Source organism: Medicago truncatula, chromosome 5 (assembly GCF_003473485.1).
Source record: "Medicago truncatula cultivar Jemalong A17 chromosome 5, MtrunA17r5.0-ANR, whole genome shotgun sequence".
In the NCBI taxonomy this organism is placed as follows: domain Eukaryota; kingdom Viridiplantae; phylum Streptophyta; class Magnoliopsida; order Fabales; family Fabaceae; genus Medicago; species Medicago truncatula.
The window spans coordinates 42289720-42304145 of record NC_053046.1 but is presented as its reverse complement, the minus strand read 5'-3'; the positions used below and the strand labels follow the sequence as shown (position 1 = coordinate 42304145).

General features: G+C 34.2%; 2 protein-coding genes across 2 annotated transcripts; one reads left to right on the top strand and one right to left on the bottom strand.

The window, feature by feature from the left end:
- Positions 1-256: 256 nt before the first annotated feature.
- LOC11425878 (V-type proton ATPase subunit e2) lies at positions 257-3427 on the bottom strand. The gene is made up of 3 exons (XM_003617619.4): positions 3190-3427; positions 2174-2221; positions 257-708 (listed from the first exon to the last, which is right to left on the bottom strand). Exons 1-3 carry the CDS (start codon positions 3285-3287, stop codon positions 642-644), a joined length of 213 nt encoding a protein of 70 aa, XP_003617667.1. The 5' UTR covers positions 3288-3427; the 3' UTR covers positions 257-641.
- A 1501-nt stretch (positions 3428-4928) lies between these two features.
- LOC11433055 (cell division protein FtsZ homolog 1, chloroplastic) lies at positions 4929-10749 on the top strand. The gene is made up of 6 exons (XM_003617618.4): positions 4929-5295; positions 7206-7305; positions 7414-7643; positions 7751-7918; positions 9382-9615; positions 10260-10749. Exons 1-6 carry the CDS (start codon positions 5044-5046, stop codon positions 10530-10532), a joined length of 1257 nt encoding a protein of 418 aa, XP_003617666.2. The 5' UTR covers positions 4929-5043; the 3' UTR covers positions 10533-10749.
- The last annotated feature ends 3677 nt before the right edge of the window (positions 10750-14426 follow it).

Genomic DNA, 14426 nt, shown 5'->3' with positions numbered 1-14426 from the left:
ATTTTCTAAGAGGAGCAAAAAAAGAAAGTGTTTTAGTTTTCTTCCTAAGTTTAAGTATATTAGTTTAAAAAGTCATCATAAAATTGTATCACACGATACGACCACTTCCTCTCTTTAAAAGTTTAGAGTTAGGATTCATATAACATGATCCTGTTTCCCTCAAAAACTGCATGAAGAGAAAAAAACGATGCAGCAGCAACAGGGGGTTTACCATATGCTTCTTGTGTCATGCATCATCATCATCAACAACAAAATGTTCCATGTGATACTAATAATGAGAAGAGCTTAGCTCAATCATTTTGTAGAATCATACAAATAAGAACAGGATTGGCATGAATGAATTCTCCTTCTCATCACTTATTTTCTTCATATATAATACAAAAACCAAATAACCCCCTTTCATAAATTTATTTCCCTTAAATACATACTCCCACTATTTACCAACTTCTGAAATGAATGGAGCTTAAATACATCAATTATAACATGAATAATGTAGGAAAATTCAACCGAAACACCACTATCCAACTATAAATACATCCATCCATAGAAAAAACCGTATTCAGGAGAGCCAAGTCATATTCTCTCAAGCAGACAATCGGCGATTTGTACTCGTACTGAATTTCATTTGTCTACACAGAACTTTATTCGCCATCACTCAAGATGGGAACTATGAGCGGGTTCATCTGTGCCAGATATACAATCGCCCACCTGATAAAACAAATCAACAACCAAGGTAAGCTTAATAGGGGAGAAGAAAAGAGTAAAGTTATGCGCGACAATACAAAACAGGACATGACTATTCACGAGCTAGAATTAGTTCCGGGACCAAAAGGAAATGCATTATTTCATACATAAAAAAATGAACAAAAGTTTATCACACAAGGCAGATATATTTGGAAACTAAATCACTATGATGTTAAAATGAGTGTTATCGATATAGATTTTTAAATATCCCCTCCACCCAAAGCAATGTGTTTGTATCAATACCATCCAAAGCTTGATTTTCTCCCTACCTTGATTATACTGGACAAGATTTTGGTACAAAATATACCCAAAAAACACTAAGTGCGTGTTTGGAAAGTGACAAAATCATGTTACATTGTGCTTTCATCAGGAAGCTACGAATTGAAAAAGTAAACTATAGCATTCTCAGCAGCATACTAATATAATGTCTTTCCAAATGCTGTGATTCAACTAAGCAATGTCTTTGTATCATCCCATATAAAGTCCCTTTCTCTCCCCCTTGATTGTACTGGACTTAATGTCTGACAGCATAAACTCCTTGGGATGAGGAAGAAAACATCCACTCCACGTGTGTTTGTTCAATTTTATCACAAGTTCCTTACAAGAACTCAAATGAACAAGTACCTAACTTGTTTACAATTTCCTCGTGTAAAATATAGTGCAGACGGCTGATAAAAATGATAACAAGTTAATTTACAGATATTAATGTAAAGCACTTTTTGATTGATAGGCCACTCACAGTTTAAAGATTTCCATTTATTAACACACTACAAATATATTACAATTAATTTACACATCAAGAACTAGATAAAGTTTCCCCGTCTTAAAAAAAAACAACAGAAAGTTTCCCATCATATTCTTTTGTCTACTTGTGAATTTTGGTGGAAAAATTCCCTACTTGCTCAGGCATGACTATCTAAACAAATTCCATTTTCACTGTTTATTTGTGCCTATTCAATTACTTTTACTTAGTGCTGCTAAAAAGGATATGATATTTAAATTGTGCAGCAGTATCATGGTTTTGGTCAGAGAGTAAAAGAGTAAGTATTAGAACAAACAACTTCAAGGGAATCAATTATGAAGTGAATAGATTACGCTTGGGGAGTAAAGAGCCATGGAGCGCTTACACAGACAAGGACATCAGACACCACCGATAATGACACATGGACATTAGTAATGATAAAAATGGAAGTGAGTGACTGTAACCACATGTGTCAGACCGTCAGACTTGTAACTTGTATGAGTGTCAGACACTCAGACACATCTTCAACCTGAAGTGTCGGTGCTACACATGTGAGGAGTTTTACTATACTACTTTTTCAAGTGATCAATACCATACCAAGTAAGCGTAGTTGTGAATTGCAATGCCTATTCAATTACAAACATTAGACAAACCAAACTAAGAATGTTAAATCAAACACGGACTTACATCATCCAGCAGCATATTGTTGATGTAAGGACCAAAGTAAGGTGAAATCTGCAACAGAATAATAAGATATTAGAGAAAAGAACTTTGAAAGACGGAGCTTCTCTTTAGAGGGAGAACCGAGACACAACAAGGTGGCATTTTCATAAACAATTCATAACAAAATAAGGTACTAAACAACAAAGCCTGCCCAGAAAGATGTCGATAAAATCTAAATCAAGTAAAAGAGACATTCATTAGCCTTTTAACAAACATTAAAAGTTGGCACCCAGAAACTTACTCTGCAAAAAATTGTAATCTATCAGTTAATGTCAGATAATGAACGCACTTATTTTGATTCTCTGTAAGATATTCTTAAAAAGTATAATGTGATCTATGGAATCATTTCCTTCCATGAAGTGTAACCAAAGTCTTTAGACAACATTTGAAGAGTTATCTTATCAATTATGATCAATTAGTCCAACCATTTTTGTCTTAGACCCTATTGAAATAAACAGCTTATTTTCCAACTCTTAGCATAATTATCATGTAACAGCTTATAAATATGCTATTTCTATAACCTGTTATCATTAGACATTCTTGAGAGCTTATGAAAATAAGCCGAAAACAGATTACGAACATGTCAGAAGCTATTTTCATAAGTTCTGCCAGACAATGTCACAAGTGTTTATGCAAGTAGATAAGCTCAAATAAATCAGTCTAAACAGGCTCCTTAGTTTTGGCACTGGAAATACATAAATCCAAAAAAAAAAAAAAAAAAAGTAAAGGTGAATTTTTTTTTAGAAAATAAAACCATTACGAGATAATCCAATCCAACCATCCATATAAAATAGAATTATATAACAATTTACCATAGCCAATAAGTATTTGGTTACTTCAGTTAAAATAAGATTGTGAGTTGCTCCAATTTAGTGCATAATTGATATTATGTTAATCTAAGAATCGAAATAAATGAAGAAATTAAAAAGGGTTAATGCTAAAAAACAATATAATGAAGTTCGGTGGAAGAATAAGCATACAGATTAGCAGAAGGTCCTTTGTTGAAGCAAATTCTTGTAGATAGGCATGCGATGATTCCGATGAGTAGGAAGATTAGCGAGGTGACAACGAAACCCATTTCGATTTCGATCTGCTTAATTACACAAATTCGAAGAAAGTGTTCATAATTGAATGAACGTTACGTGCAGGTACAGCTACAGTTACATTACACGTCGAAGGTCCAAGGTGCTGTGTTTCTTTTTATCTGGACCGTCCAAATGTCCAATATTTTTAGGGGTACGTAAGTTTATATTTAAAAGGTATTTTTAACCAATAAAAAAGACCGTCTTTCCATGTATCCAGTTTTTTATTTATTTAATTTAAGGATAAAAATTCAATGCATTTCATTAAAAATCAAATGGGAAATAAAAATAATTAGTTGTAAATTTTGTCGCCTTTGCTAAAGAGCAAGCTACATCATTTGCTAACCGTCGTCTAGCAAATCTAACATCATAGAGTGAGTTATCTAATCAAAAAACGTACTCGATATTTATTGGGTTGTTTAATGTATTTCAATAGTTTTTCTACAAAAAGAGCCAAATGTTGAAACTAATTAGAAACTTTTAGAAAAAAGAAATGCAAGTTTAATCCTCTAAAATTAGGAAAGACAAGAAATCTAGAACTAAATCAAACATCTTTAAAGGAATAAATTGATTAATACCTGTTAGGACCAATGATTTGATTAAATCAACGAAAAAATGTTGACAATGAAAACATTTAAAACACTCACATTCGATCATTTTATTTTGAGTGGTGCTATATGGCACGACCCTGTAATTACACGAAAGGTGCACGACAATGTTTTTTTTCCTTAATTTGCTTCCAATTCCATCATAAATGTGCTTTTGCTTTTTATATCTTAAATGAATAAAACAACACTTAGTCCTTAGATAGAGGTACATGGCTCACCTCTAGTGAAAAGTGGAATTTTTGGCATTTGAGTCAAAACTAGCACAAAGTTTATATAAACATATATTATATCATAGGATGATATGCATAGACTAGCACAACACTTTCACAAGTTCACAAGAGATATGTATATGTTGGTACAACACTAGCACAACACTGTCATAAAATAAAAGAGAAAAATATGTTGTCGTGCAACTGCACGAAAAATTATGTCGTGCTCTTAATCATTATCCTTTTATTTTAATGGAAGAGAGATAATTTTTTGTACAAGGACTTAATGAAATTCATGTTGTTTACCTATCAAAAGACCATGACAAATGCCCCATAAAAACCTTTAAACTAAGCAAAATATAAACACAAGCATGAAATTAATTTATTGAAAGAAAATATAAATCCTTTTTATGTTTGTTTGATAATATTAACTTCACACACCTATATTTTATGATTTCTTAATTTGTCTTATAAATTGTGCATATGAAAATTTATTTATATATTTTTAGTTTATTATACTTTTAAGTTTGTTCATTCTTAAACTTAATTCTTGACTTCGTCTCTACTCACGATTAATTAACGATTTTGATGTATTCCATTTATGCGTAGTTATACTATATATAATCGATTCATAGAAAACATAGTAATTTTGATTTACTTTCTATAACAGTTATTTATTTATTTATTTTTATCAATATTTTTATTTTTAATTTTAAAGGCAGTTATTTTTAAAGTTTGTTTAGTAAAAAATGGAAAATAAGCGAAAACGACGTCGTTGGATTATTGAATGACTACTACTGACCGTCAGCTTCATCTTGTTTCAATCCAAAAGACATCAACCAAATTGAAAAAAGCTAAAAAATTTCAGCTTAAGCTATTAAGCTAAAACCCTAACAAAAAAGCAAAAAAGAAAACCCATTTTCAAGATAACAAAAATGGTTACTACGCTTCTTCCTTCTTCTCTCACAAACCCAAATAAGCTTCTATCACATTCTTCCCTTTTCCACAATTCATCACTATCCACTTCACATTCAGTTTCACTTTACCCCAAAACGCAACGTTTCACTCGTCGTTTTGGGTCTGTTAAATGCTCTTTAGCTTATGTTGATAACGCTAAGATTAAGGTCGTTGGAATTGGGGGTGGTGGTAACAATGCCGTTAATCGCATGATTGGTAGTGGTTTGCAGGTCGGGTTTTCGTCCCTTTATTTTTCTTCCATAAAGTTTTCATTTTTACCTTGCCCTTCACTTATTTTAGAACCCAATTTAAAGCATTGTTAATGGATTATTTTCATTTTTTATGTACAAACTCTATGTAGCTGTAAATGTGATAACTTTGGTGCTATTATTGTTGTTGTTGACTGGTTCACTCTAGTGGCACTTCATATAGCATAGTTTTATTCAGAAATTTGGACCGGCTATGTTGTATGGAACGGAGTGTTGGGCAGTAGAGAACAGACACGAGAATAAAATAAGCGTAGCAAAGATGAAAATGTTGCGCTGGATGTGTAGTGAGACTAGATGGAATAGGATTAGAAATGACAACACTAGAGAGAGTTGGCATAGCACCTATAGTTAAAAAGATGGTGGTGGAAACTGGCCTTAGGTGGTTTGAACATGTAGAGAGAAGGCCTATAGATTTTGTAGTAAGGATAGTAGATCGGATGGAGGATAGTCAATTCACTGGAGGCAGAGGATGACTTAGAAAAAACTATAAGGCTTATTAAGAAAGATTTAGAGTTTAATGAGTTGGATTGTGTTAGATTCTGGTTCAGATGTGAATAAATACCGATGATAATTCTATGGTATTTGGTAGATTATTGCATAATAATAAAGGAATGATCTATTATTATTGATATATCTTCATCGACATCTTCATAGAGAATCGTCATTTTCCCTTCTATATCTGAAATTTCTCTTGTGTCCTTCAAACACCCTTTCAATGGTTCTGTAATGGACTCTTCATTTCTTTTTCCTTCATTTTCTGACTGAATTTTTTCCTTGTCTTCTTCCATCTCAATCAGAACATTTTCCCCTTGGTTAGTCCCTTGTTGAACATCAAATGAACCTTGAACCGTCAACGACTTCGATTGAATATCATGCTCCTCTTCTTCATCAGGTATAGGCAAGACGTCTCGATATTCTGGTTTAAAACGCCACAAAAAGGCAGTGACGAATGATTGCCAACTTGCATGTGGATGATGGTGGTGCCCCCAAAACCACCATTGATGAGCACATCCACGCAACACAGTCACGACTTCTGCCAACTTCTCCGTCTCTGGTGTATTCTTCGCAGCAAAATATTTATCGATGCAAAGTAACCACCAATATGCGTCTTCTTCGCCTTCATACACTCGAAACTCCATTTCACCCATAACGTACCACAGTTCCAAGATTGATGCTCTGATACTAGTGTTAGATTCTGGTTCAGATGTGAATAAATACCGATGATAATTCTATGGTATTTGGTAGATTATTGCATAATAATAAAGGAATGATCTATTATTATTGATATAAGAAAGTAACTGCAGAAAAGTAACCAACCTCTAGGAATTAGAGAGCCCAGTCTCTCCCAAACCAACCCACATACAAAATACCCAATGCCTTCCCCTTTCCTCTGCATCTTTATTTATAATACTAACTCATTGTAGCAGTTACATAGAAGTTCTACAGATAGCAGTTACTATGTAACAATTACTAATTAATATATTAAATAAACAACTAATATTCTATAACTTATGCCCTTAGGAGTCCTATATCTATCAGATTGAAATCTGGTTCATGATAGTACATTATGGCGTAATTTGATCCATGTAGCTGACCCCACTTAGTGTGGGATAAGGCTTGATTGTTGTTGTATTTGATAACCTTTCATTCTAGTGGAACTATTCATTAAGATAACATTTTTATTTTGTGTTTTCCTGCAATGCTATGAAACCATGTAAACAAAGATAAATTTGCTGCCAACCATGATATATTGTGGAAATTTTGATCAAATACTGCTAATGCGCTCCAAATTGTTGTTGCAGATAGTTAGTTTCTTAAAACCTTGCTTGTGAATGCTAATGTTGATTTCTTCTGCTTATATTTATATTCAGGGTGTAGACTTCTATGCAATAAATACTGATGCTCAAGCACTACTACATTCAGCTGCTGAGAATCCTATTAAAATCGGAGAGCTTCTGACTCGTGGATTAGGTCAAGCACTCTCCTGCACATGTTTTCACTCCTATATCCTTCCTAGTTTTTTTTGAGAAATTGATTGGCGGTTGGCCTTTTGATTTAAATTGTTTGATGGTGATGCAGGTACCGGTGGGAATCCACTTTTGGGCGAACAAGCTGCCGAGGAATCAAAAGAAGCTATTGCTGATGCCCTTAAAGGATCAGATTTGGTGTTTATAACAGCTGGGATGGGTGGGGGTACAGGGTCTGGTGCTGCACCAGTTGTGGCCCAAATATCAAAAGAGGCAGGTTACTTGACTGTAGGTGTTGTTACATATCCTTTCAGTTTTGAAGGACGTAAAAGATCCTTGCAGGCAGGTGTCCCTCCTCTCCTTGTTTGAGAACAGTCATTACTGAGTTATTTTCTAGTCTGTCTTAATTATTGTTAAATATAATGGTATTCATTTGATATTTTGTTCAGGCACTTGAAGCCATTGAAAAGCTTCAGAGAAATGTTGATACACTTATTGTAATTCCAAATGATCGTCTGCTTGACATAGCTGACGAGCAGATGCCCCTCCAGGATGCTTTTCGTCTTGCAGATGATGTTTTACGCCAAGGAGTTCAGGGAATTTCAGACATTATAACAGTGAGTTGATTTGCAAACAATGTATTCTATTTTTCTTATTCATGGTCTTTAGAGCATGATTTAAGTCCCTAGTTGGTCCCACTAGACTTGAAACGATTCTTTTGAGTTGCCACTCTTCATAATTGGACTTGAACTTATGTCAAGGGTTTATCGTGTAGTCTTTTTGCCTAAATCATGTGACCTGTTGTGTGCAAGGTTGTTAAAATCGCGAATTAACTTGTGAAATTGTTCGATTCCTCGAGTTTATATAGCAATTTCGAGTCAATTCACTTGCTAACTCAAAATCTAATCAAATTGGAATTCGCTTGTTAACTTGTGCTCGAATCGCAAGTCAACTCGTCGAACTCGTACACACGTATTCATAGGGTCTGGGAAGCAAAGGTTTATATTTTGAAACAACACACTAATTTTTCCCTGGTCAAATGTACTTCACGCTGCCATTTTATACAGTCCTCCTCCCTATTACTTACCAAATTTTCGATTTGGGACAATTTTACATTAGTGTAATTTTTCCCTCGTACAATGAACTTACACAACTAGAGGGACTACTTATATTACTTACAAGCTTTCCGCTGTGGGAATTTAACATTAGTGCAATAGCTTAAACTAGAGGGTTACTTATATGCTGTCAATTTTCAATATGCAACTATTCTTTTATTATTTTTTTTAAAAATAAAATGTGATTATTCTGATATTACTATTGTTAGGTGTTGGGCCAGTTTCTTTTTAATTTTAGCATTTACTTTTTTAATTTAGGATGACACTTTATTATGGTGGTTTAATGTATTTTTTCTTTAGAATTAAGTTAAAAATTTAAATGATTGATGCGTAATGCAGTTACGGTATTATGTAAAAATATATGTCATGTAGAATAGTGCTGGGAAACAATGTAGTCAGGTTTGTGTTTATAAGTAGGATCAGTAGGCTGGTGAAAGATTGTAAACACAAGGGCCATAACACGATTCGTAAGTAGGATCCGTAGGTTGTTGATAGAGTTGAGAAAAAAAAACTGAGAAAATAGAGGGAAAACAGAGGAACCGAGCAAAAAAAAAAGAGAAAGTAGAGGAAAAACAGAGGATACAAACAAGAAAACAGAGGAAAAACAGAGGAACCATAAAAAAAACAGAGCAAAAACAAACCTGAGTAAAGTCGAAGACGATTGAGGTGCCGTGTGACGGTAGGATAGGATCTTTCAATCCTACAGACCAGCACTCGATCCCGATTACAATGCTAACACACTCTTGAACAGACTCTTTTATTGGTTAAAATTCACATCGGTCGCACCAAATTATGTGGGTCCCATATAAACTTAGTTGAACTCATGAATTTTAATCAATAGGAACAAGTGTGTTGGGATGTGTTTGTTAGAGAGTGTGATGCTATAATTCCTCATGTCATGCATATATTATTCTAATGGGGTAAACTGGTCGATTTTGACAACCCTGGTTGTTGTGTTCTTTCAGATACCTGGACTTGTGAATGTGGATTTTGCTGATGTAAAAGCTGTGATGAAAGACTCTGGTACTGCAATGCTCGGAGTAGGTGTTTCCTCCGGTAAAAACCGAGCCGAAGAAGCAGCCGAACAGGCTACTTTGGCTCCTTTAATTGGATCATCTATTCAATCAGCCACTGGGGTAGTGTATAATATTACTGGAGGAAAGGACATTACCCTGCAGGAAGTTAACAGGGTATCTCAGGTATATGAATTTTTACTTGTTAAAGAAAAATCTCGTTATTACTTATTCCTTTTACACTTTGATTCTGTAAATTTGTTGCTAAAGTGACATATTTTGTTCGAATACTAATCTTCAAATATTACTTGATTTAATATTAATGACTTCAGGCAGAGTGCAGTAGTATTTTATTGTGTTAATATTCATTTTAGTTAACTTGTAAAATTGTTATATATTCTTTCATCTAATCAAAATGATGCAAGCCTCCAATAACTTTCTTGAAGAGAAAAGGAATATATGTATACCGTCCCTAAAGGATCTTTTTTTCTTCTTCTTGATTTTGTGCTTCATATTACTCTATGAGGAATGCTAGCAACACTCTCTATAAAACTTACTCTTTTATTGGATGAAATCAAGGGATGTCCCACTACTTTGTGTGGGTTCAATTTTCAAAGTGCATACCCACAGTGATTTAAACCAATAAGAGAGCGAGTATTAGAGAGAGTGCTCAAAAGAGAGTGTTGCTCGCATTACTCTTACTCTATTATTGTACTTTATTTTCCATTTTGCCTTTGATAGAATACACCCAGTTATCATTGGCTTTGTATCTGCATTTTCTGGCCTTTCTCTTTATTATGTCAAGTTCTCAATGCGTGTAATTTTTACAGGTTGTGACTAGTTTGGCTGATCCTTCTGCCAATATTATATTTGGAGCTGTTGTTGATGATCGTTACACCGGGGAGATTCACGTGACTATCATTGCCACTGGCTTTTCGCAGTCTTTTCAGAAGAAGCTGCTAACAGATCCAAGGGCAGCAAAGCTTCTTGACAAAGTGGCCGAGGGAAAAGAAAGCAAGACAGTGCCCGCTCCCCTCAAGTCCTCAAACTTATCCTCCAAAGTTGAATCTAGAGCACCGCCCCCACGAAAGCTCTTTTTTTAGTTGGATAGTTCAATTTTTTTTCTTTTTAATTATCATTTTATTGTAGTCATTCAGCTGTTTGATGATGTTGAAGCTTATTTGATTTGTTGAGATGCCTTTCTTCATATGGTTTATGTAACCATGTGCGTAAGTGTATGTAGCTCACAAACATTTTTTGTTTATGAAATGAGTTTGAGCTTATTTTTAAGTGAGCAAGTGAATATATTTATCGAGTTGATATGGTACCACAATATTGATATTGGAGTGAGGATGAACAATGAACATGTTCTCTTATTTGCTCGCTACCTTATATTACATGTTAATCAACCTTGATGAAATTCCAACATATAGAATAGAACCATGTGTAGCATCATCTGGATCTACTATTAAAGAGTTGTGTTTGAAAGTGCAATTGATCTGGATTTAGTTGTAATGCTTATGATTAGACATATAATCTATTGTTTAGTTGTAGCATGTTAACTAAATTCAAAAATTGCGTCTCATGAAAAGTTTTTCAATGAAAAAACCATCCATCTATAACGGAGAAATTAATCGAATTTTACTGTAAAAGTTTTGATCAATGTTTTATTCAAAGTTTTGAAGAGAGCATAGTCAAGCTCATGAGGTAAAGTTCCATCAGTAAGCATATTTGATTGATAAAAGATGATTTGAGATACACTAACTAGAGTGGTTAACTTAACCATAACCACCAAACTATTTTAAGTTTTAACCACCTAACTTGCAACTATTTTAACAGGATCAAATAAAATGTCAAATTACATTGGTCCAAAATTCTTTAGACAAATAAAATGTCAAATTACATTGGTCCAAAATTCTTTAGAAATTGAATTAAAAAACTCGACTAAATCACAATTTTTAAGAGATTAAAGAAAGTAACATATATATATATATATATATATATATATATATATATATATATATATATATATATGGAAACAACAAACACAAACTTTAAAATTTCTCAACAAAAAATAAACAAACTCTTCAGAAAAGCAATAATAACAATAATTCCTGTGAGATGTCAAAGTAACCAGTCATACACCAATCCATTAATCCTATAAAAAGTCAATATTAATCTAAGTGTAAAAACTAATAAATAAGTCCCTAAGTTAGCAAATCTTTAAGAGATGTCTCCTCGTATCTTTAAGTCTTCATGAGATTCATCTGTACAAAACATCAATAATCCCAATAATTCAACACATAAAAGGGTTAGAAAATAGTTCATAAGAAATAGATGAAAACATACAATTAAATCATGGCATAATACATTTCAAGCACATATGAGTCATGCTTTTTTTTTAATAAGAAAAATAGATCAAAGTATACACCGATGCAAGCAAGACTACCAATTGTCCTGCTTGACAGAAATTGAAACAACACACTTCTAAACAAGCAAAAACCAGAAAATAGTTCATAATCCAATACAGTTCCAAAACCAAATCTTCTATGCCTCATTGTTGCACATTGAGGTCCCATGAATCTTGCAGCTCCAATTCTGATAAGCATATTACTAACCTCCAATCACTTATTTCGACCAATCCTAAGCAAGACAGTATAACTTTACTAAGGTCTCAATTGCCTTATTATACACAGCAAGCCACCATAGATAACGAAAGGCCAATTTAAAGGTAGTTTCAACATTATGCATGAGTAGAATCATATTGGTAACGGATAAGCTATGATTTTAATTGGTTAAAATGGCATTTCTGTCAAGAAACCACATCAGACCCTGGCTTATCAAACTCCACCATGATATAAAATAACAGCAGATGCCTCAAAATATCTAGATTACATCCATATCTGCACGCCTACGCCAAACTAGCATATTACTGTGAATTGGCACGAGAAAGAGACTCCACAAATCTACTTGTCACCATGATATCCACTGAATAACCCTTCATTGGAACCATCTCCCTGCTCACAATCACTTGACTAAAGAATGAAATGCAAACTGCTACGAATTACAAGTCTCACAAAAATGCCACTTCTTGAAAAAATTTAAGCCTGCACGCACAATCCAATTTTAAGACCAAACCCCATCAGCTCCGGATTGAACATGGAAGCTCGGTGCTTATTATTCCCTTCTGCCACTGTGTCAAAAACAGAAGCTGCATTCTGACAGCGCAGCAGTGTCCCCTGCAGAATGCAAAACACTTCATGTCCACATCGACCTGAGGAAAATCTCTGTTGTGGAAAGGAAGCGTAAACACCTTCTAAATGCATCTAGAGTGAATCTGTCTTAACTGACACTTTCTTAATAAACGGAACACCGTCGCCTATATTGCAAAATAGATCCCCTTTTGAACTGGTGTTTGACAAATCAGCTAATTATAGTGGCCTTCGCATATTTGGTTGCTTATGTTATGTTATGCTTCCACTATTCTATCTCAAAGGAACAAGTTCTTACCTAGGGCCTCTCCATGTGTGTTTTGGGATATCCTATTAGTTGTAATGGATACAAATTTATAGACCTCACATTTCACAAATTCTAAATCACTCGAGATGTCATATCCTACTGCTTCAAGAATCCTGTCAATGGTTTGAAAAAATTTCTTTCACCATAAAAAGTTCTAGTTTCTCTGCATGTTCAGAAGACAATTCCCTAGTCACTAAAGGGAAAGGAGGACATTTGGTGGTGTTTCTAGTCTATATACGTCGACGAAATCAACATAGACAGTCATAATTCTGACCTCATCAAGCAAACACAACAAATATTGGAAGCCAAATTCAAACCGAAAGTACTTGGTGATCTCAAATATTTCCTTGGCCTACAGATAGCTAAGTCAAAGCAAGGTTTTCACTTATGCCAACACAAATATACTATGAAATTGTTAACTCACACATTATTCCTTGCAGCCAAACCTAAACTTGTTATTGATCATCAGACTTGGCTTAATGATACATATGGTGAAGAACTTTTGGAGCCATCTCTTTATCGGAAGACTCATTGGAAGGCTTATGTATCTCACAATTTCTTGACCGAATATAACCTTCGTGGTCAACCGGCTTAGCCAATTCATGGCTCATCCTAGGACCTCTCATTTACAAGATGTCCACCATCTGTTGCAATACCTGAAAAGTACTCCAGGTCAAGGCATTCTTTTTCCAGCTACCCAATCTCTCAAAGTTACTGTCTATGTGGACGCGGATTGGCACAGTTGCCAAGTTTCTCGATAATCCACAACCAGTTATTGCATGACTCCATGATATCTTTGAAATCCTAGAAGCAAGCTACTGATGCTCTCTTTTCCACAGAGGCTGAATACAAGGCCATTGCAACCCTCACATCTGAGTTATTCAAGCATTGTATTTTGTGATAGTCAAAGTGGCATCCAACTTGCCAAGAACGTTCCAAACATATCAACTTCAATTGTGATTTTATCCTGGAATATGTTTGTTCTTGTTTCCTCAAACTTGTTCACAATCATATCATATCAGCTCCAAACATCAACTAGCTTACCCATTGAAAAAAGCACTACCAAAATCCCTTTTCAGCATCTCATTTCCAAGTTGGAGATATTGAACATTATACCTTCCAACTTGAGAGGAGGATATTGAATATAACAAATTTCTTGCATTTATGTTATTACTGTTTTATAGTTGGTTTAATTTAGGTTCACCTTGTTGCATGAGATATACTTCAATACGAAGAAAACTCGATTTCAACTTTTATTCATGGCTCTCTCTATACATTGCGCTAAATTATAATTCAAAAACATATCTTTATCCTATAAATACACTAACAAATATTCAAATTTAAATCTTAATGATATCTTTAGGGATTTAATTCATATACATTGACGGTGTGAAACATTTTTACACAAGCATCTAATCAAATGACAGTATGATGCAAATATTTTACTTGTCAGTGCATAGAAATTGATCTCTATCTAT

Coding starts and splice junctions, on each gene's coding strand:
- LOC11425878 (XM_003617619.4), bottom strand. CDS start 3,287: ATGGGTTTCGTTGTCACCTCGCTAATCTTCCTACTCATCGGAATCATC. Junction 2,222..3,189: donor AAAGGACCTTCTGCTAATCT/GTATGCTTATTC, acceptor ATTCTGTTGCAG/ATTTCACCTTACTTTGGTCC. Junction 709..2,173: donor ACAATATGCTGCTGGATGAT/GTAAGTCCGTGT, acceptor TTGTTTTATCAG/GTGGGCGATTGTATATCTGG.
- LOC11433055 (XM_003617618.4), top strand. CDS start 5,044: ATGGTTACTACGCTTCTTCCTTCTTCTCTCACAAACCCAAATAAGCTT. Junction 7,306..7,413: donor GCTTCTGACTCGTGGATTAG/GTCAAGCACTCT, acceptor ATGGTGATGCAG/GTACCGGTGGGAATCCACTT. Junction 7,644..7,750: donor GACGTAAAAGATCCTTGCAG/GCAGGTGTCCCT, acceptor TATTTTGTTCAG/GCACTTGAAGCCATTGAAAA.